We start from the raw sequence: 21,620 nt of genomic DNA, 5'->3' as shown, positions 1-21,620 counted from the left end.
GCAAAACGTTCCAAATGATTTTTTGTAACGAGCTTCACGTATTCAGTTCAATATCATCAAAGTCCCTTCTTTGGCTCTGGCGTAGTGTGAACCACCACAGTTGTAATGGAATGATTTCAGGTGCAGCACATATACATCTAGCGATCAACATTGATTTCATCGTCTTGAGGAACTTATGACTGTATTCTCTATGGATGTAATAGGCTATTGCAGTCAGTCGATAAGTTCTTCACAGGTAATTTCTAGATTCTTAGGTGAGAAGCTTGGAAAACGTAGTTGAGAAACTCTATCTGAATTTTCAAATTCCACTTAATTTAAACACCAGAATCATTGAGCATTATACTAAAAATATTGCTATCTCATGTGCACCAGCATGTTGCGCTCACAGATGCCGCGCTAGCAATCCGTTACGTCACCCCCACTTTGTTCCGATCGCAAGAACGACTCATCTGTGCACCTCGTCACGCGATTTCGACCAAAAAGTCTCGTGATACCCTCAATCCTTTTCCCCAATACTAGAATCCTCCAATGCTTACACGTCAAATACAAAAACTCTCCTCTTGCCGAACAATCAGCATTAAAAAAACAACCTTCAGCCTCGTGAGCCACATAGTACACCACCAACAACCCATATTCCAACAACACCGAGCATACAGGAGCAGCAGCAGTAACAACAACACCGAAAAAAGCGCAATGCTGCACTCAGCTACCGAATCCGCGAAAAAAATCTTCGCACCAACCTCAAACTCCGACGACCCAGGCCACGCAACACAATACACAAAAGGCGCCCTCGACCGCGCAGACCTGCTCCCCTCCCCCACCGACCAGTTCCACAAATGGTTCCAAGAAGCCCAATCAAACAACGTCTACCAGCCCGAAACCGTCACTTTTTCCACAGCCGAGCTCCCCTCGGGCAAGGTCTCGGCCCGCGTCGTCTACATGAAGGAGCTCGACGACCGCGGCTTTGTCATCTACTCGAACTGGGACACGAGTCGCAAGGCCAGCGACGTGCGCAGTAATCCGCATGCGGCTCTGACGTTTTACTGGCGCGAGCTCGAGCGCCAGGTGAGGGTTGAGGGGCGCACTGAGCGGCTTACCGACGAGGAGTCACAGGTCTACTACGATACGCGCATTCGCGGCTCGCGGATTGGCGCCTGGGCGAGTCGGCAGAGTAGTGTGATTGAGAGCAGGGAGGAGTTGGAGAAGCGAGTGGAGGAGGTGGAGAAGAGGTTTGAGGGGAAAGACAAGATTCCTGTACCGGAGTTCTGGGGTGGGCTGAGGGTTGTGCCTGAGATGGTGGAGTTTTGGCAGGGAAGGCCGAGTCGGTTGCATGATCGGTTTGTGTATAGGAAGGTTGGGGGAGAGGGAACAAAGGACGCAGAGTGGAAGATTGAAAGGTTGAGTCCTTAGGTATGGAGGTAATGATTAATGTTATCTGTCTTCATCATGCACTTTCATCATCTTCTATTAAAATGGGTTTCATTATTCTTGCCCCTTGTTCAATATCCAGCTTGAGCACCCAAGAATACAGATTCTAAATCAGTTACTCTGATGTAGACCTCGACTATCCGATTGTTTTGCAACAACTTTCATTTAGCATTTGCTGGTTATATTGAAATTCCGATTTGCCAACGGGATTTACACAGCAACAGCTTGTTTCTTTTTGATAGCCTACATTGGACTTTGAACACTTTTACGCCAAAAATCCAGAAGAAAAAGTGGAATCAAATACAAGAAGGAAATCGAGGGATCTGTACATAGGGCCTTGAAATTTTAAATAACCCAGAAAACGTGACAATCATTCAAATGGAATTCGTCTCACGTCAACGCATTTACTCTGCGTCTGACTCTGCTTCGGCAGTCTAGAATATTGTTAGCCATCTTTCTCATCGACATCTGTGGTGGAAACTGCTTACGTTGTCATGGAAGTTCGTTCCGTGTGTTGTCTCGTTGATGTAACCCTTTCTTATGACAAAGTCACCAAAGTGCTCTCCCTCATTCCTCTCCTTGGCATATTGTTTGATCAGCGGCTTCATGATCTCCAAAATCTCATCTTCCTTGATTGAGCTCCTGTAGAGCTTGTTCAGCCTTTGACCGTGGTAACCACCACCAAGGTACATGTTGTACGCTCCGTAAGCCTTGCCGACGAACGCAACCTCGGCGAGCCAAGGGCGAGCGCAACCGTTAGGACAACCTGTCATACGCATGACAATGCTGTCTTGTCGAAGGCCAGACTCTTCAAGCGTTCCCTCAAGCTTGGTGATGAGCTCGGGTAGGTAGCGTTCTGACTCAGCCATGGCGAGACCGCAAGTTGGGAAGGCAACGCAAGCGGAACTAGACAATCTGAGTCCCGAGAAGTTCGTGTTGTCAAGTTTCCACTTCTTGAGAAGTTCCTTCATGGCTGGTAGGTCCTCATCTGCAACGTTGGCCAATATCAAATGTTGGTTACCAGTGAGACGGAACTCGCCCTTGTGTGCCTTGGCTACCTCTACGAGACCAGTCTTCATTGGGAATTCAGCAGTGTCCTCGATACGGCCGTTTTCAATGAAGAAAGTGAAGTGGTTGAGACCAAGCTCATCCTTTTGCCAGCCGAAGGTATCAATGTTGCTCTGGAACTTGAAAGGCTTGGGCTCCGAGAACTTTTGACCCCAAAGATCCTCAACCTTTTGGATGAAAACGTCTAGGCCCATGTCATCAATGGTGTACTTGAGACGGGCGTGCTTTCGGTTCTTGCGGTCACCGTGATCGCGCTGGACAAGCATGATCTTTTCGCAAACAAGATGCACTTGGTCAGCTGTGACGTAGCCAAACATGGATCCAGTACGTGGGTAAGTCTTCTTGTTGTTGTGTGTTACACCCATACCACCACCAGCAAGCACATTGAAACCTTCAAGGTTGCCATCTTCACCCTTGATAGCAATGAGACCAATGTCGTGAGCGTATACATCGGTATCGTTGTGTGGAGGAATAGCGATAGTGATCTTGAACTTTCGGGGAAGGTAGAGAGGACCATACAGCGGCTCGTGGTCTTGAACGGCCTCACCGGCGATCTTGCGCTTCTGCTTCGTTTCATCGTCCTCAAGCCAAATCTCGTGATATGCCGTTGTAGAAGGAAGAAGGTGGTCGCTGATCTTCTGCGCGTAGCGGTGGACCTGACCGTGGTACTTGGACTGCGTGGGGAGAGAGCTGCACATGACGTTTCGGTTAACATCACCGCAAGCAGCAATGGTGGTCATCAAAGCCTTGTTGATGGCCTGCATAGCAGGCTTGAGCTTGCCCTTGACGACACCATGGAACTGGAATGTTTGTCGGGTGGTTAGCTTCATGGTCTCATTACCAAGCGTGCTGCTAATCTCGTCCATCTGTAGCCATTGCTTAGGCGTCGAAACACCTCCAGGAAGTCTGCATCGGATCATGAAAGAATAAGCTGGCTCGAGACCCTGGGCCTTGCGCTGGTCACGGAGGTCACGGTCATCTTGCATGTAGGTACCATGGAATTTTGTGAGTTGCTGGTCGCTTGCCGAAATAGCACCAGTGCTAGTATCGGCCAAACCCTCCTCGATGGTACCTCGGAGGTAGTTTGAGGCAGCCTTCATGTCTTCGTTGGTAAGCGGTGCGGGCTCCTCTGGCAGGTTCTCAACGTTGGAGACACCTAGCTTCTCCCAGAGCTTCGGCTCCCACTCCGCGTAAGCGGTCTGGTAAGCATCTGGATCCTGGTCATCTCCAAGACCACAGTCGACTAGAGGCTTGCCACCTAGGGTAAGAAGACGAGCATGGAGATCCTTTGCAGGCTTGTTGTAGTAGATCTTGTCCTCCTTGCGTGGCCAGTAATGGCTGTCACCAAGACCAAACACACCAAAGTTTACTGTTGCAAGATCCAGGTCAGTGGAGTCCTTGACGGCTTCCCAGAAGGCTCGGCCATTCTGAGGGAATTCTCCCTGACCAGCTACACTAGTCATCAAGACGACATTTTGCTCGTTGGGAAGATCCTCAAGAGGGAAGTCATCCATTGCCATAACAATGGTCTTGAGTCCTCTAGCCTTGCCTCGGTTTCCTAGCCTCTTTGCCAGATTCTCAGCGTTGCCATTGTCAGAAGCGAAGAGAATTGTAAGTGGGTCGCCCTGAAGACCTTCGAGTAGTTTGCTATACGCGTCCTTGGCTTTGCGTTTCTGCAACTGCCTGACCTCGGTTCCGTAGGATCCAGAGAGGTTGGATGCGAACTCGGGGTGTCGCTTCATGACCTGCGACATGTAGTTATCACGAGAGAGAAACTCCTCCAACTCTTTCTTGATGCGCTCAGAGTCCAACTTGAAGTTTACTTCGCCCTTCTCCTCGGCCTTGGGGTCCCATCGGTAGAGTGGCCAGTATCCTAGGTCAACGGCCTTCTTAGTCTCTTGCAGGACAGTCAGAGGAGTGTCATTTTCCTTCTCGTATGGCAGATACGCGAGGACAACGGAGGGTCCGTTGAACTTGTCGGCTTCGATCATGGCCTCTAGAACCTGAGTGTAGGAACTGTATACCGCAACTGATGCAACATATGCGTTGCCGAAATTCATAGCATATAATCCAATGTCCTTCTTCCGCCTCGCCGCATCAGCAGCGGCGCGCTCCGAGTAAGGGGTAGAGTCAATGATGAGCATGTTGACGTTCTCGCCAGATGCTAGCACATGGTGTACACCAGAGTTTCCAAGGTCGTAAGCCCAAGCATCAGACCCAATCAGCCAAGGTGATTCCTTGTAGAACAATTTCTTGGAAGAAAGTAGCTGGCTGGCAATAGGCGAACCATCAGTACTTAAGCGGGCGATGACTTCAGAAGCCAGTTCATTGGCCTTGTCGGTGTCGTCAGCACTAAGAGCCCATTTGGAGAGCCATTGCTGTGGTGCTTGAGTGATGAACTTGTTGTCTTTGGAAGCAGCAGCGGCCTCTTCAACAAATCGCTTTCGGTGCTCCTTGCGCGCAACGAGCGATCCAAAGCCATACTCTGGGGTAGATGCGATTTCGTTGGAGATACCAGCGTGCTGTGATTCGAGCTGGTTAGCTACGTGGAGTTTTTCACCAAAAACTTGGTTCAGAATTTTAATGTAGGCGTTCTCCAGTGCTGGTTGCTCAATCTTGGTAGGCTGTGCTTCGGGCCCATCAAGGTTACCAATGACAAGGTTCTGAACAGGTGTCTCACTCATGAGGTTCTGCCAAACACCGCGCATTGCCTGTGAAACAGTCTCCTCGTTAATGTACCCCAATTGGTATCCGACGACTGTAGGAGATGCACCGCCACTCGCCTTGAGCGACATGAGAACGTCGAGCAACACGGGACCCCACCTAGTGGTCTTTCTCCGAACCTGCTCAATAACAGCAATCCTCTTGAGCGAAGAAGGCAGCATAGGGGCAAGCGATGAGCCCAACCACGGCCGATATAACCGAGCTGTGATAATAGCCGTGTTGGCATATGCTTTGGTCTCATCCACACTGTCCAACTCAGTGGCAAAGACAGCGGTGTCTGCACCGAACAAGAAGATAGCAGCCTCCTCCTTGCCTGTACCTGAAAAGGCAAAGGCATCGTAGCTTCGTCCAGTAGCATCCCTTATGGTTGACCAGATTTGTGTGGCGAATCGGTAGATGTCTTCTGAGGAAACAGGTTTTGATATTAAGGACTCAACAGTAGTGGCGGAGGACACTGATGCGGCGCTTGTGCTAGCCTCGCGTACTGATGATCCGGAAGAAGAGTCACCACGCTGGCTGTTTCTTTCCGAAACCGGAAGCGACTTGCTTTGGTCTGGGGCACCAGCCAGTGCTGAGGTAGGAGCGGCATTGACGGTCTGGCTGCGGGCAAAACTCAGGGAAGGAGCCCTGCCATCATCCGCGTACAGCGAGGTTTCCTGGGACTTTGAGTTTTGGAAAGCCGCCACAGCGTCCATGTCAATGACACTCCGGACCAGAGCTGCATCTTCCACCTCTACTGTCTTCCTAAATGCGCTCGCGCCAGAGTCGAAGAAGTGAATGACACCCTTACCTGACTTGACGGCCAAGGCATGTGCTGTGAGGGCAAGATCCTGCAACTCCTGTAGAGTTTCAGATTGAATGAAGGCAAAGCCAGACTGCCTGATGGAAGTGATGTCGGAGAAATCCGGGTAGCCTGAAGGCGCTACCGATACATGTATGACGACAGGGTATTGGGCGAGTTTGTAGAGGTGGGGTATCGACTTGACAAGAATGGAGGAAGTTGTGGTCACGCTGGTGAGTTTACCCGCGCGAATGGGCTGGAAGACTGAGAGGAGCGGGTCGGCATTTTGGCGGACGGTCACGACCTGAGGAAGAATGAGTCAATTGCATGATGTGAAGTTGGTGGTCGTTCTGGCATACCTCTGGAAGTGTCTTGGACACAACACTAGGTGCATTGTGCTTTTGGAGGCTCTTCAAGGCCTCTGAGAATTCCGACTCGGTCGAGAGGGAAGGAACGACGGATACAATTACGTCGGAGGCCTGGTGGGCGATTCGAGCCACTGCAAACAAACCGAGTTAGTATGAATCATGTCAAAAAAGTAAAAGGTGAGTGTTCCCAATGGGGGGTGTTGGGGTAGAAGAATGGTGGGGCGCGTGGTTGCGGGGGGACATACCGGCCTCTCCTGCAGTCGAAATCGAGCCCATGTTGACTGCAGCGTTGCAAAGTAGACAGTAACAACGAGGGAATGATTATGCGGGAGACGAGCAGTTGTAGTAGTAGTCGAGCTTCGGGCCGTCGGCGACAGTCCTCATAATCAGCGACAGCGGCAGTGGAAAAATTCCCTTTAAGAGGTCATGACAAGGCACGCCGAAAGCACGCAATATTTTAGTGCAATTCAGCATCTGGGGCGACGTCGGACAGACGACGAATCAGATGCAGGTGGATTGTAGCTCGGGGTACCTGATCCGACTAGGCTGGGACGGCAGACTCGAGGCGAGGCCAGAGCCGGGCGTCATCTGTCAAATTCCTATCCGCAAAGCGGGCTTGGGAGAGTGGGAGTGCCGTAACTTCACCGTCAGTGCAATTCGCCATGGCATGCTTACTTTGCCCTCCGCTGAGTGGTCGGCTAGTGTCCATGGCGCTAGGCCTCATTCGGACGGGCCGAGGATGGCAGCCGTTATCGATAAGCGAGGGTAGCCAACCTCCACCTGTTCGGCTTGCAGGCAGTGCGACATACTGGCATCATGTGGTCTGAAACAGCACAGCACTCTCCGTACGACCAATCGTCGACACGGCTCCTCTCCTTCTGCTTCCGTAACCGCTTTCACCCGTGCCGGATGTTGACATTAGCGCGCCTATCGCAATGAAGTCTGCCTCTCCATTTCCAGATCCCCTCGTCTCCGACGCCCCGCTGCCCCTGCATCAGTTGTGCGCCCGCATCAACGACCGCATAACCACCTTTCTCGACGCCCAGAACGTATCCCAGCGCGTAAAAAATGTACAGCAGCAGACGCAGACGTCGCTGCAAGTACTCGCCGAGGCCTTGGACCGCTACACGTGCGTCTTGATAATGTGGGGCCCATATGCCTATCTGGCTGACACCTATCCAGTCTCCCTGAGCTCTCTCTATCCTACAATGGCGGCAAGGACTGTCTGGTCCTGCTCATACTCTACCTCTGCGCCATACACCGCCGCGGCTTGACCAAATCTCCGGATACCTCATCCAGCCCCGAGACCGTCGTGCAGTGCGTCTACATTCAAGACGCCCATCCCTTTCCCGAGGTCGAGGAATTTGTCGCACACAGTAGCAAGATATATTCGCTATCTCTCTTAGAATATGCGAAACCTATGAAAGCCGCCTTTGCCGACTATCTGCGAGACCAGCCCTCCGTCAAGGCGATACTCGTCGGCACCCGCCGGACCGACCCCCATGGCGAACATTTGAAGCATTTTGATCCGACCGATTCAGGATGGCCTGCGTTCGTGCGGATACATCCGGTCATAGACTGGCATTACGCCGAGATATGGACAGTATGTGCACAACCAACTTGACTTGCTCTGCCTGGCTAACACTATACAGTTTATACGGTACCTCAACATACCGTACTGCTCTCTCTACGATCTTGGATACACCTCGTTAGGTGGGACCACCGATACACATCCAAACCCGAAGCTGGAGCAGGAGTCACCTTCACCACAAGCACTAGAAACTGAGAGTGAAAATGGGACGTCAAAGCCCAAGTTTAGACCAGCCTATGAGCTGATAGATGATTATGAAGAGCGACTAGGGAGGGATAAATAGACACCAAAACGCATAAGCGATTCGCATCTATACGTTTTCATACGCGAAGCATCATTAATATATAGATTTTCGCATCATCCCACGCCCCTAGCATAAATGTTGCATAACGCTCGCGCTTTCGGAAGGACCCTGAGAACGTAGCTATCACAGTGACCTCTACCACCATGTCCAACTATCAAACATCCAAATTGGTCATGCAGTGGAAGTTATAGACACCTGGTGATGGATCTGCCATGGTTGACTTTTGTACTCGCCAAGTTTCAGCAAGCATGCAACTGTTTGGCAGATACGTTCCAGTGACCTACATCCAGGTTACACACCGTAGTCAGCAGCAAACAGTGCCCGAAGCAACGATTGGTATATTCCATCTAGTTCTGCATATCATAGTAGAGACTAATGCATAGAACGTATGCAAGAACGTATTGGCAACATATCTGCCGTTTCATCACTAGCAAACGAAGAGCTCAGCCGCAGACAACGTAAATGTAGCATCTAGTTCCTAATTTGGTAAACAGTCCCTTTGATATATTACCGAATCTACTATAAGAAGTTACCGTCTTGCCCGGAATGAATCTGAAGAACAAGCAATCAGCATATCAACACAGTGCTGAAGTAGTTTTTGGATTACCAAGCTACTCACCATGACTTTCCTAACTACTTTCTTCGTCCCTATCCTACTAGCACTCACCCACCACGCAACTGCCTTCCCCACCGAAACTCACGAACTCATCCCCGGCTCGGGTCTCCCCAGCCTCGCATCTCTAAACCTGACCACATCCGACATCGTCAATCTACCTCTGCCCATCATCATACCCACAGGTAAATCCTCCTCCTCCTCCACCCCCTCCACCACATCTTCATATCTCATAGCATATATATGGACATTGTCAAACTAACCAATCCAAGATTTTCGCTCAGGCCAAGAACCCCCCCAAAGAGGACCCCGAAAAGATCCCCAATGCGGACCTGAAGACGCATACACGAACGTCGATAGTCTCATCACTTGCTACAAGTATATACATAGACTGGGTACTGAGTTTTGCGAGTTCAGGCTTCATGAAGTGAAGACGCTGTGTCGCATTGGGGGTGTTGGCGTTGTTGGGATAGGGATTGGGAAGGAGGTTGAGAGGAGTTATTGGTGAGTCCCCCTTTTTGTTCTTATCCAATTTCTCCACGTATCTCCCGCAAGTACAGATATTGAAGATGCTATGTTTTTTTTTCGGTATGGATAGCTGACGTTTTTTTTTTGGCATTTTTAGTTCAGATGTTGCGTTGGGACTTCTTACTGTTATCGATGGCTGTACAAGACCCAACCAGAGTGCTGCAGGCTTTGCTGCTGCGAATGGGAATGGGAATATCATAGTTGGGGGGACAAGGGTAGATTATATTATCCATATTTAGGGCATGAAAAGCACCGAGTTGAATGGTTTTCTGTGTCTTGGTTATGGTAGGGCATGTTGGTATTTTTACTTGAACGAGGCTTTTTTTTTCTGCATTGATTCTATAGTAGTATGGCATTATTATAGCTTACATCTTGCTTCATGGTGTCGGATCACATCTTCGAGACACTTCATGGCTTCGTGTTGACTGCTACTTTGACCATCCAAAGTAGAGTAAATACAAAAAATTTGCTATGATTCGAAGTTCAAGTTCTGATGGATTCGTGCCGTTGATGAGATAAGACGATATAGCGAATATATAGGCATAGGAGCGCTTTACGCAATATATTCTTATTGCAACTATAGTTTATTATCTTATCGTAACTATAGTTCGCTGTACTCCTACCTTTATTATAACTATATTTTAGTTATTATACCTAATAAAGATATATCTATTTGATATATACCCGTTAAGAGGCGTATTTTAGTAGTAATACTAACCTATTTTTTAGAGTTTAATAGGGTCTTATAGAGGTCTACCTAAATCTTTTTATTACATACTTTAACTATAAAATTAATTTTTTTAATACCTAATTTTGGTAGGTTAGGGTGTAGCCTATTATTCTTTTCTAAGATAATTGATATAATACGCTATATAGCAAACAGAGGGAAAAAAGTCAAGCGATGATTCGAAATATGTGAAAGAGGAGAAATTATTTTAGAAAGCTTCCTTAGTACTAAAATTCAAGCGTCCTCGGGATATTATCAGAAGTAAAAGATAATATTTCTTTCTTCAAGATTAAGAGGACTTTTGGTTTGTTATCTTCTTAGGCAGGTAGGACAAGAACAAGAAGCAGAAGACAACTACTCCATTTCTCTCTCTGAAATCTGGTACACGTTGTGAGGCATTTGTCACCTCTTTCTGGGCGGGTGATTCATGCATGTAATCAGTGTTTTGTTCAACTCTGAAGAACATTCAGACATTCAGATCGGTGCTTTGTATATCTATCGTTATTGTTGTTATTTCCTTTTTCCACGCCTTACATGATATCCATGTTTGAGCACATTTCGGGCCTTCTCTTACCTTACGCGCTGGTTACTCCACCACAATATCTCTGCCGATCTTCAGGCCTGCACATGACCACTTCATGTTGTATTGAAATTCCTTTAAAAGAACGATCTTTTTGGACTTTCTATACCTGCCTCTTTTTTACTAGAGAAACTCTCCACTGCATGACCATCCACGCAGAAATAAGTGGAGAGCTTTACGAAAATGCTAAGTGCTATCGGTCTTTCCATGCAACATGACGTGGACCACGTGCATTAGTAGCATGGTATTTGTTGAAGATTGTTTAACAATTAGGCCGATTGTTCAGATAAGCAGGGTCTCAACTACTAATCGGTAATCAAGTACCGATATCAAGGCTTGGTAGATACTCGATACGGAAGTATATGCGGGGAAGAGAACCCTGTTGTAACAGATATATTGTACGTAGTAACCAGCTTCCTATACAGTGAGCCAATAGTTTTACAGAGTCACTAGCATACTTACTATTTTGAGCAATGCCCCAGGGAGCCTGGTTAGCCAAACCACAAGTTATACAAATAGGAATTTGATCGCCCAATCATATACATTTTCGTTGGCAATTTGTGTAGTTTATGCAAACAATAGGTCCGACTGTGGCGGAGTTCGGGTCCTTCGTGTTTTTTTCTTTCGGCATAGTTTGTGACCCTAACAAATGACAAGACTCACTACTGCAAGTGCCCTGCCGGCAAGGACATGCGTACAAATGCGTTGCGAACTATTATAAGCCACTATGTCAAAGCATTAAAAGTAACTCCGAGCAGTGGCAATTGTTGACCAAACAGGGTTGTTCGGAACAAACGAGCTGCGTGTGTAGGCATTGAGGCTTGATAGTCATGTGACTAAATAGTATCCACGTGGAAACCTTGGACGGGGTCTAGAAATTCGGAGCTGTTACCAAGCCATCTTATTCGATGGTGGAAGCAAAGGGCTTTGGTCGACAACCAAGCATTGAGGCGTGTCCCTTGTGCTAAACATGTGTCGCCCTAGGGTTCAGGGCTGATGTGGCCGGGTCGGTTAAGCCTCGGTCACTACTACTAGTAGTAGTAAGATCGATCGCCTGCGCCCCGTGGCCCACTGCCCGCACTACTACCTTCTAGTACCCCACACCACAGGGCGCAGGCGTGCGTTCGCGTACGGCTAGAGGCAATGCAGTTCCGCCTCCATCGGGCCGTGGGGTACTGTGCCCCAATCGCGGACCATTGTACAGCATGCAAACGTAACACGCGGCGGACAAGGTTTGGGCTGACTTTCGCGATAATGGCTCATCGGATGTGCTTGGTTCCAGAGCCTTGAGGAGAGCGTTTCCCGTCATCTCTTTCGCACAACAAAGGGCATTTGGGTGTTTGAACCTTTAATTTGCGCGATCTACATTCTCATCGCATCTCTTACATTTCCTCAGTGCTTACGTTGGTGAAGATCCAAAGTGATATTTGTAACGTATAAGGCTCTAGTCTACTAAATTACATGTAATTGTAACTAGAAAATAGTAGAAATGAATTCCAAGTTACCGATTCTGAGAATACAGGATCAAGCATTTCTCTTATGATCGAAGTGACGCGCAGCTGATTACCCTTTGCTGCCGCCTTTTTTCTGGTCAAAGTAGTGATACGCAACTGGTGGCGAATTGCTGTCGCCATATGCATTTCCGCCATAGTTCAGATACCCCTCGGCGCCCTTGTAAGGAATCATTGCAATATCCTTGTAGTCGCCAAACACCCAAGCGCTCTGCATACCCATCGCCATGTGCGGGAGAATGTGACAATGCATCATCCAAACTCCTGGGGCCTCGACACGTATTCTCCAGGCCCTCCACGATTGCACCTCTCCAGCCACGCCCTGGGCAGAGTACCGGTACAACAGTGTAGTATCACGTAGAACAGGATTATAGTTTGCTAGCTTCTTCTCATGCTCAACAGGATCGTATTTGCCTTTTCCGGTTCCGGCGTCGTAGAAGTGCTTGCCGTGGAAATGCATAGGATGGTAATCCACTCCACCGTTATTGTTGACTAGACTTCCTGTGTTTTCGAGGATGATCTCGAGGACCTCTCCAAGCTTGGCAGGCCAGGTAAGAGTAATTGGGTCCCAGTCGTTATTTGCAAGTGCTGCGGTATAGTTTGGCATGGCAATCGGCCCATTCTTGTAAATATCTACCAGGTACGGGGGGCTGTTTTGCGGGGCGTTTTCTGTCCAGTTAAGGCCGTCCATTTGCCAAACAATTGAGCCTTTCGTAATTTGCTCATTGGTGATGTGGATGCGTCGTGTCACCTCAGATGCCTTCGGGAAGTTGTTGGGGACCAAAGGCTCCAATGCGTACTCGAGGAAGTCGTATGTATTGTTGGGGAGAACAAGAGGATTTGTCATAGGCCGAGTAGTAATCTGATTTCCGTTGATGCTGGGGTAGCGCAGAATGCCAAATCCAGTGTAGATAGCAGGTCGGTCTTTCGTCTCAAACTGGATGTAGTAATCAGTCTTGCCTGAGGCTTCAAGCTCCGCTACCGTCTTTGTACGAAGGAGGGCATCGAAGCGCTGCCCAGATGCTACCTGCATGTGGTCGATCGGATATGGTTTCGTGTAATGGCCATCAGCTGCAATGACTTCGAAGCTGGAATGGCCCTCGATGGCCAGTGAAACCATAGATATGGCCAACGCGCCGACAAATCTAAAGCGGTAGACTTTTCCAGGCTCTACGTCAATAACTGGAAGCTGACAGTCTCCCTGACCAACCGTTGCATTTCTTGTCACACCAACACCATTGATCAGTACCGCATCTACTTCACCAAGCCAGACAAATGGGATTGCTGTAAGACCCTGTTCCAATACTTGATCACCCTTTCTGTAGTAGTCTTGGAGGAAGACAAATCGCTCTTCGTCATACAGAATTGGGGGTAATCCGAAGTCCTCAACGATGAGCGGTCCAGTAGCAGAGATGGCTTGGAAACCAATATGTGAGTGGTAGAAATATGTTCCCGCATCGTCCCAATCGGGGTGTATCTCATAATCGAAACACTTGTGGGGTGCAATTGGCCACTGGCTGACGGGGGATCCATCACTGAATGGCGCTGTACGTTGAGTGAGACCATGCCAATGCTGAATTGTGTTAGATGTAGCTTTGTAGATATGCAATAATACTCATACCATTGTTGTGTTGAATTCATCCATGTCGTTGCAGACCCTCACCCAGCTCGTTTTCCCAGCTGGTAGTCGTAGCGCCGGTCCAGGGGACGTGCCATTCACCAAAACAGACATGCGCTGCGCGCATGCGACATTTTGGAGTTCGTACGTGACTGAAAGATAGAAATCGGGGTGAAAGCGATCACCGTGGGTGACCACGCCAGTGGTGTTCACGATAGCGGTCCCATTTTCATACGGCTCCTCCTTGCCCGCGACTGAACGCGCCGTCGCCAATAGTAAACCAATCGCAAGGCAGGAAAGCATCTTAAAGGAATGGATTGGGGAGTGAGAATAATGTGCTCAGGATCCACCAGTTATATATATCAAGCACAATCATTATAAATAAAGACTGCCATAGTTAGCCCTCCACATTCGGCGCCCCCCGCCCCCCCCCCCCCCCCCCCCCCCCCATAGGTACACCTGCCTGTTGATCAGTTTATTCCGACAGTGCCTCAACGCCCTAACGCTAGTAAGTAGCGGTAGGCCGGTGTGTGGGTCCGCCGGATACAGGCGCGCCCCCCAGAATCCACCGAGGCTGGGCCGACGATCCTGCCGTCTAGCGTGTAGTATCCTTGCATCTCAGGTTTTTCGAAATTATGTATTTTACGGATACCTTTTCGTAGGTATTGAATGTACAATCGAGCATGGCAGTCATATTGGTCCTGCGTAGAGCACGCAGTTATTGCCCAGTCGTCGCACCAAAATCCTGATGTTATTTGAGTACTCTCTACTAAGAAGTAAACTTTGAGTTCGGACCGAAGAAACGTCCCGACTTTCGTACGGTCATGTCGCCCCAAGCACCGGTAATTTCCCAAGAAACAGACATGGATAAATTGGGCCGTCATGTTGAGCTAGCAGCCATATGCTTGACAACCAGTTATAGAAGTGTCGCTGCCCCACAAGCTTTGATCCAAACGTTCACCCCCTTATCTTCCCAAACTCCTCTACATATTCTGTATTCACTCTACTACAGCATCTGCGACAGGTGATTCTTGTTGCTCACACTCGTTTCCAGTAAAACCTAATTCCATCAAAAATGTTCAAATTAATCTTTGTTCCATTTCTGGCTATGCAAATGTCGGCATTTGCGGCGCCACAACAGCAATCCGGATCTAGCGGCGTGCAAATCACGAGCTTAGAGAAGAATGCCACATCCACCGTCGGCTCTGGAAATGTGGCGGCGGCGGGTAATCTCACCCCGTTTGGTGATATCGGCGTTGGCTGCGGTATCAACTGGCAAGCAGACACATCTTACGGAGGTAAGCAAATCACCTGATTACGCAATCTACGGGAACTGATACCGCGTGTTAGGCGGACTTCAAGCTGGCTCCAGCGACTTTGGCCTGGGTAGTGGGTTCACCATGACTCCTGGATTCATTACTATCGGTGCAGGTATTGGAATGAATACGGTGAACGCTAGTGCCAACATACAGTTCACGGGTGCAAAGAATGGTAGCGTAGAGCTCGTGTTTGAAACCACATCTCCCGTAGTGTGTACGCCTGGAACCAGGGATGGCAAGTCCGTTATATCCTGCAAGACGATCGATGCTTAACGCAAAGCTTACTCGAGCGTGATGTCGTATTGATCAAAGAGACCTTGCAAATTTTTACGGGCCTTTAGTAAAACCGGACAGAACCAAATCACCGCTCATTGCTAGATTTTGACCCTAGGTATCCTCTATATCAACAACTACTTAATAAGGACATAATATTGGCTGGCTGTACATACTTGAACTCTTCTTCAATAGAATACTCTTCTACGCTAGATCTTGCCTTCATTTCTCATTTGACATGGTCATTCTACATAGCATATCGGTTTAAAACAGAACCGTGACCTCGGTCCAGGGCCCCACTACAGCTGCGGGACAGCTTAAGTACTTAGGGTTTGTTCACTTCTCTGTTCTCCATCTCTGTTTGGCCGCTCTTTAGGCTTAGGGCTTCGACAGAGGGAGGCTAGTTAGCCCCGATCCAGATTAAGACAGATAACGGAGGGTCTGTTCAATTGGAGCTCTATTTTATGTCCAGATTCCCACATGTAGTAAGCTAGGCCACTAGAATAGCTAGAAAATAGACCTTCATTTCGTGTTAATGTGAGAAAAGTCAGAGCGAATTAGCACCAGGTAGATCCTATTTTTCGGGATATAGAATCGGTGATAAAAGGGACCTTCATTTCATATTTTTGAGGCTTTTTTTTTTCCAAACAAGATGGTACTTCCAGCTTCGTTTTCTACATCGAGCCCGAAGCAGGTTCAGTAGACGAAAAACGGAGATGGAGGTGAACAGGCGCTTGCTTAAAGTTTAGGACTCTGACTTGGTCTTACACGAAAGGAACTTCCTTAGTGAACTATAAAATATGGCTGCCGCATTGATGGCTTGGGCGAACAAGTCTTAGTTCGGTGAAGTCATGACTTGGTTCAGGCATGAAGTAAGTTATAATACACCTATCTCGGTACCGGCGCCGATGCCGAAGAGTTCACTGGATTAGTTAGGACATTGGTGTTGTCGTAGCGATACACTAAAGCAATAGACGTTGGATTCTGCTATTTTTGTAGACGCAGTCGAACCGCTACTTTTAGTCCCGTTTCTTGTAAACTTGAGGACAAAATACACGCCTCAAGTGGTCGCTATACCGATACGGCTGCCTCTATTAACGCTGCCAACGAAATCGAATCATCTAACCTGCATCTCAGCGAAATGGGTACCATTGACAACAGCAATCGCTTCCTGGATAGAATTAAGCTTGAAGTTCTCTCATCTGCTGACTTGCTCCCGGAGATCCCGGTATCACTCGGTCATGCAACTTTTACCTGACTTCTGGAGCAGCCAACAAGTCGATGAGATCACCGCGGAATCTCGCCGGACCACAACCGCCCCACATGTCAGCGCTGCAACAAGCGGGTCGTTGCATAAGACTTGCATGGTTGTCTGCAGGTGTTTTAATTAATCTGACACTATCCAATCGCAGTTTCGATTCCTCACCTTGCGAAGAAACAAATGAGAGCTTCTTTGGTAGTAAAGCCGGCTTTCCAGCCTGTTGAGCCGTTGCCGCCAGATGCCGCGGCTATTGAAAGCCGTGAAAACGATACCACAGATCCAATACACCGCCCCTGATATGACCAAGGTAACATTGTTCAATTTTACTGAACTTCACGTGTACTGTCATGTAAGGGCTTGCTTGTAAACATAGGCATTGCTGATCTCGCATAGCTTATTTGACGTCGTGTTAACATACCGTTCTTGGCAAGCTCTTTGGGACTCCATATGATTCTTTTTTTTTGATAATTTCCTATATTGTGTTTCTTTCGATATTTTCGCTCTCGTTCCGACTTTTCTTGGTGAATGAATAGATCCTGACTATCGCACCATACTCAAAGCACCGAGATTGTTTAGCGCTGTCTTGAAGGAAAACCGATCGAGTCTTCCTTGCAAAACTCACCTCAAATATACTTCAGTTACCACATTCCAGCCTTTTGCGCTATTTTGCTCTGCCATTTACTGAGCAGCAAAAGCTCGGCGGAATAGTGTGGAAAAGCGCAAAGATAGCCAATCATGGAGTTATAATGCGATTGGAAAGAATACAAACATGTCAGACTGAACTATCTTGAGGCATGCTTGGAAATTGACTTAATTACTGTGTATAATGCTCTTTGACCTTGGTTCTGGAAAGAACTACTAATTTAACCTCTGGAAAAAGTCTCAACCGGGGTGTTCAAATGAGTGAGATCATGGGTCTCGGTATCATAGCACCGTCACTGATGGCTTATCATACAAGGGAAGGATCGAATAAGTGCGGTCGACCCAAAAAAACACTCTCTCCCTTCTGATGTGAGCGCAAGCCGTCCCTCCAGTGCTTGATTAGATTATGATATGAACTCTAGTTATGCTTCTTGCGAAGCCTCAGTTACATCGCCGCCCAACCCTTATAAACGAAAGTGACAAGAAGTATGACTGGGGAGATCCTCTGGAAAATATAGAGAAGTAGTGCATGATAGGTTGATTAGTTAGTTGCGCGGATAGATGCAAGCTTGTTAGGTACGTAAAATTAGCGTCTGCAGTTTCCCTCTTTATTCAACCAACGCTTACTTACGTCAACACTTCGCAACTTCCGAAACTGGAAAAGTGAGTAATAAGCCTTATTTTCCAAATGACCTCGGTTTCTCAACAGGCTCACTGACGTCCAAGCTTACATGCACCACTATGCTTACTTGCTCACAGCTTCATCAAAGGTGTTTCCAAAGCAGAATTTGACGCAAAACCTGCTGTAGTAGTCAGTGCGGAAACCTCCATTGGAACAACAAGAATAGATGCTGGGATCCAATAGGTAGCTCGTGTTCAAATTCTAGACCTTATCCTTGCAAATCTGGCTTTGGGAGGACCTCGGTTGACAAATAGACCACGATTGAGTTTACTTCCAAATGAGAAGGCGTACTAGCAAATATATCACGCAGTTATGTCAATCTTTTGAGAGAAGCCAATGACAAAATAGCGTCATTCTCTGTAGTTGATATCACTCTGGCTAACAACTACCGCAGTGGCCTTGCTGTTCAACATGGGAGACATTGGTTTGACCCAAGAGGAAGCGGGCTACGAGCAATGCTCTTTGCACGATTGCTTTGCTTGTTGGGTTTGAGATCATATAGATTATGTCTGAATATTATCGTTGTACAGCTCAAATGTAGAGAGCTAGTATCTAGCCGACGTGTTCACTAACGGCATCGCCATCTTCTTCTCTCCCACCAATGAAAAAGGCAGAAATGATAGCAGTGAGTGCACAGAGGCCAGCAAGCACCGCATTCATATTTCCGTAGCCAATCTTTTCTCGCAGTAGTCCAGCAATCAACGGGCCTACAGTCAATCCGCCGCCCCAGACCATACTGTTGATGCCATACAGTTGCGCATATGGCGTTTGTTCAAACAAGTCTTCGTTTGCTTTGTAGTACTTCTCAACTACATTCCCAGCTTCGACGATACTGGGGCTATTGACACTTGATAATCCTAGTCCGTTGGCTGCTAACAGGCCAGCGTAGAGCGCAATAAGGTGTGACTGGTCCAGCTTTTCGACAAGATTCGACTCGGTGGGAAGGCGAAGTAATATAAGAGTAGGTATGAGCCAGATAAATCCAAGGAAAGCCAATGGCTTCGTACCATAGCAATCAACACACCATCCGAAAACAGGTCCAAAAAGAAAGTCAGCACCGCCGAGCGGCAAGAAGAGAAGCCCGGCTTTTAGACTGTTGAAGCCAAACTGCTCAGAAGCTACCAGAGGAATTGTAGCGTCGAAGGAACCTAGTAGTAGAGCTTGCATGAAGGCAACCCAGATGGAGGCTAACAAGGCGGAATCGCGTAGGAGCATGAGGATGGGGAAGTTGCGAGTGAATCGATTTGCTGGCTTGGAGAGATGGTAGCGATCGTCCGTGACGGTACGGCTGGGTAAGAGGGGTGTCCCTTCAGTATTTTCTTGAGTGCTATCCGGATCATGGACTGCTTCTGACTTTGGACTAGAATACCTTGCTGCAACTTTCGTCTCTACCATGAGCACTCTGAGGATGAGGTCTATTCCGATCAACCCAAGGCCAATTCCAAAGACGCCCTTATATCCAGTCTTCGCATAGAGTACTCCTCCAGCAATCGGTGAAAATAGCCCAGCCACAGAAATGAAACTAAACAATGTGCCCATGGTTTTTCCCAGGTTCTCTTGTCCTACCGTCTCTACGACAATAGCGATACCAATGGTCCAGACAACGCCTCCAGAAGCACCCTGCAGAATTCTCGCAATAGCAAGGACGGCCACACTACGTCCCAGAGCGAGCAGCACAGTAGATAAGAGGAGCATCATGAGTCCTAAGAGGAAGGGTAGTTGTCGAGATTTGGCAAATTTATCAGCCAATACTCCGGCTATTGGGGATGCTGCGCAAGACGCGGCTGCGTATACTGCAAGCAGATACGATATTGTACTTTGAATCTGCGAGTCGGGGATATCGATACGATCTTTCAGCAAAAAAGGGAGTACAGGAACGATAAGTCCATAGAGGAAGAGATCCACAAATGCTCCCGTGCCGACAGTGAGGACGACGAAGAATGGGTGAGATCGCCATTTGAGCCCGAGCGGTGCTGAGGAGCTTTTGAAGCCTATTAGGCTAAGCATGTTCGATGTGAGGTCTAGCTGTGAGATATGGAGCTGTAAAAGGTTGAAGGAAAGTCTGTAGTAAATCCTAGATGCTTTCCGAGTTACTGGTAGCCGCAGGATGCTTCCAATAAAAGTTTCCACATAAGGCCCGGATCTCCGAAAGTACATACTGACGTCAACGTCCGAGCCAAGCCTATTACTATCCGAGATTCTAACATCCAGCAGACGAAAAAGAAGAACAAATTCGAAATATCACCAGTAATTGGAAGGCGGCTTTCTCTGATACATGCAATTTGAAAATCTGTATTTTATGCGACCAAACATTAACAAAGTCTGAATTATTCATGGTGACTGGTGCAAGAAGAGTGTTGTCAAGCATTCTACTTTCCTCCTCTCAGGATTTTAGTGGTATCCATTTATACAGTATAGCGATGCGAATTGCTGCAAAGCCACTCCCTCAAACAGTATACCAGTGTGAAATGGGCACGGACCACTGCCAATTCATTGTAAAGACGACGTTGCTCTCACGTGATTGCGTAGTTTAGCGTGCTTGGCATGCATGCTGAATCTAGGGTGTGGATAGCTTCACGTCTCGCTTGGAGCAACCACGCCAAACACGAACCTCTCATTCACCACAGTCGCCTCAAGATGGCGGACAAGATGGAAGGTGTGCTAATGGGTGGAAGTCTTGTAGATCCTAGCAAATACCCCGTTCCTATCGAAACGTAAGTGCGATCATGCCGAAAAGGTAGGTCCCTATGATGCTAACACAGAATTATAGAATCTATGTGAGTTCAGGGCTACGACGCGCGCGTACCAGTGACTCTGTGCGCGCCGCCTGTAGCGGCTCGAGTGCTGACAAGAATAGGTCAACAACCTCGAGGAGCGTGTCAAGATTGATACCATGAAACAAGCCCTAATTCGGGTGTTCCAATACTATGGCCCGATCCTTGACGTGATTGCGAAGAGCAGCCTGAAGCGCAAGGGACAGGCATTCATCGTATTCGACAGCGAGAAGGCAGCGCTGGAGGCTGTGGAGGATATGAATGGATTCGAAATGTATGGAAAGGTCATGCGAGTGCACCGGGCCAAAACTCACAGCGACGAAACGGTCAAGCGGAAGGCGCCCGACATGTTCGAGGACCACAAGCGGAAGCGACTGACACTCAAGGGTACGATCCGCACCTTTTCGATACGTCAAGTGTTCTATGCTAAACTCTTACAGATTTCAAGCGTGCCGAAGAGGACGCGAAAGCGCAAGCCAACCCCGTTGCCGCCGAGAAGCCTCGCGCCGCCAAAACCGGAGCTGCTGCCGTTCCCGACGAATATGTGCGACCCAACAAGACGCTCTTTCTGCAGAACATTCCCCGCGATGTCGACGAGGACGATCTTACGTCCATCTTCGAGCGCTTCGAGGGCTTCAAGGAAGTGCGTCTGGTATCAGTCAGAGCTGTTGCCTTTGCCGAGTTTGAAAACGAGCAGTTTGCGATTACGGCGAAAGAGGCAACGGCGAATACCCCGATCGGCGCTGAGGGCAAGCCTATGAAGGTCACGTACCAGCGACAGCAGTAGGTTATTGCATATGGATTTATTGCTCTGATTTTATGCTTTTA

The 21,620-nt window shown here is 48.2% G+C and overlaps 8 protein-coding genes across 8 annotated transcripts; 5 read left to right on the top strand and 3 right to left on the bottom strand.

Annotated features, from left to right (window-relative positions):
• Positions 1–497: 497 nt before the first annotated feature.
• On the top strand, positions 498–1,446 carry PSV08DRAFT_268133 (uncharacterized protein). Its single transcript, XM_014228781.2, has one exon. The coding sequence runs from the start codon at positions 529–531 to the stop codon at positions 1,408–1,410; it is 882 nt and encodes a 293-aa protein (XP_014084256.2). The 5' UTR covers positions 498–528; the 3' UTR covers positions 1,411–1,446.
• Positions 1,447–1,464: 18 nt separating this feature from the next.
• On the bottom strand, positions 1,465–6,744 carry PSV08DRAFT_195480 (thiamine diphosphate-binding protein). The gene is made up of 4 exons (XM_014228782.2): positions 6,615–6,744; positions 6,361–6,500; positions 1,917–6,305; positions 1,465–1,862 (listed from the first exon to the last, which is right to left on the bottom strand). Exons 1-4 carry the CDS (start codon positions 6,643–6,645, stop codon positions 1,833–1,835), a joined length of 4,590 nt encoding a protein of 1,529 aa, XP_014084257.1. The 5' UTR covers positions 6,646–6,744; the 3' UTR covers positions 1,465–1,832.
• Positions 6,745–7,194: 450 nt separating this feature from the next.
• PSV08DRAFT_216208 (uncharacterized protein) lies at positions 7,195–8,325 on the top strand. The gene is made up of 3 exons (XM_014228783.2): positions 7,195–7,498; positions 7,552–7,972; positions 8,022–8,325. The coding sequence occupies exons 1-3, from the start codon at positions 7,305–7,307 to the stop codon at positions 8,241–8,243; spliced, it is 837 nt and encodes a 278-aa protein (XP_014084258.1). The 5' UTR covers positions 7,195–7,304; the 3' UTR covers positions 8,244–8,325.
• Positions 8,326–8,884: 559 nt separating this feature from the next.
• PSV08DRAFT_243958 (uncharacterized protein) lies at positions 8,885–9,385 on the top strand (the record flags this gene model as incomplete). The annotated part of the gene is made up of 2 exons (XM_066092308.1): positions 8,885–9,062; positions 9,150–9,385. 2 exons carry the CDS (start codon positions 8,885–8,887, stop codon positions 9,383–9,385), a joined length of 414 nt encoding a protein of 137 aa, XP_065949828.1.
• Positions 9,386–12,118: 2,733 nt separating this feature from the next.
• Positions 12,119–14,167, bottom strand: PSV08DRAFT_399088 (Cupredoxin). The gene is made up of 2 exons (XM_014228785.2): positions 13,845–14,167; positions 12,119–13,796 (listed from the first exon to the last, which is right to left on the bottom strand). Exons 1-2 carry the CDS (start codon positions 14,142–14,144, stop codon positions 12,276–12,278), a joined length of 1,821 nt encoding a protein of 606 aa, XP_014084260.1. The 5' UTR covers positions 14,145–14,167; the 3' UTR covers positions 12,119–12,275.
• Positions 14,168–14,796: 629 nt separating this feature from the next.
• PSV08DRAFT_268085 (uncharacterized protein) lies at positions 14,797–15,642 on the top strand. The gene is made up of 2 exons (XM_014228786.2): positions 14,797–15,139; positions 15,192–15,642. Exons 1-2 carry the CDS (start codon positions 14,917–14,919, stop codon positions 15,431–15,433), a joined length of 465 nt encoding a protein of 154 aa, XP_014084261.1. The 5' UTR covers positions 14,797–14,916; the 3' UTR covers positions 15,434–15,642.
• A 2,928-nt stretch (positions 15,643–18,570) lies between these two features.
• Positions 18,571–20,025, bottom strand: PSV08DRAFT_216204 (major facilitator superfamily domain-containing protein; the record flags this gene model as incomplete). Its single annotated transcript, XM_014228787.1, has 1 exon — positions 18,571–20,025. One exon carries the CDS (start codon positions 20,023–20,025, stop codon positions 18,571–18,573), a length of 1,455 nt encoding a protein of 484 aa, XP_014084262.1.
• A 587-nt stretch (positions 20,026–20,612) lies between these two features.
• On the top strand, positions 20,613–21,580 carry PSV08DRAFT_268079 (uncharacterized protein; the record flags this gene model as incomplete). The annotated part of the gene is made up of 4 exons (XM_014228788.2): positions 20,613–20,732; positions 20,789–20,795; positions 20,876–21,179; positions 21,233–21,580. Exons 1-4 carry the CDS (start codon positions 20,656–20,658, stop codon positions 21,577–21,579), a joined length of 735 nt encoding a protein of 244 aa, XP_014084263.1. The 5' UTR covers positions 20,613–20,655.
• Positions 21,581–21,620: the final 40 nt, after the last annotated feature.

The sequence above is a fragment of the Bipolaris maydis genome (genome assembly GCF_028858645.1).
Source record: "Bipolaris maydis strain C4 unplaced genomic scaffold PSV08scaffold_2, whole genome shotgun sequence".
Lineage (NCBI taxonomy): Eukaryota > Fungi > Ascomycota > Dothideomycetes > Pleosporales > Pleosporaceae > Bipolaris > Bipolaris maydis.
Note: the sequence above shows the minus strand (reverse complement) of the source record. Positions and strands in the feature narration are given on the sequence as shown.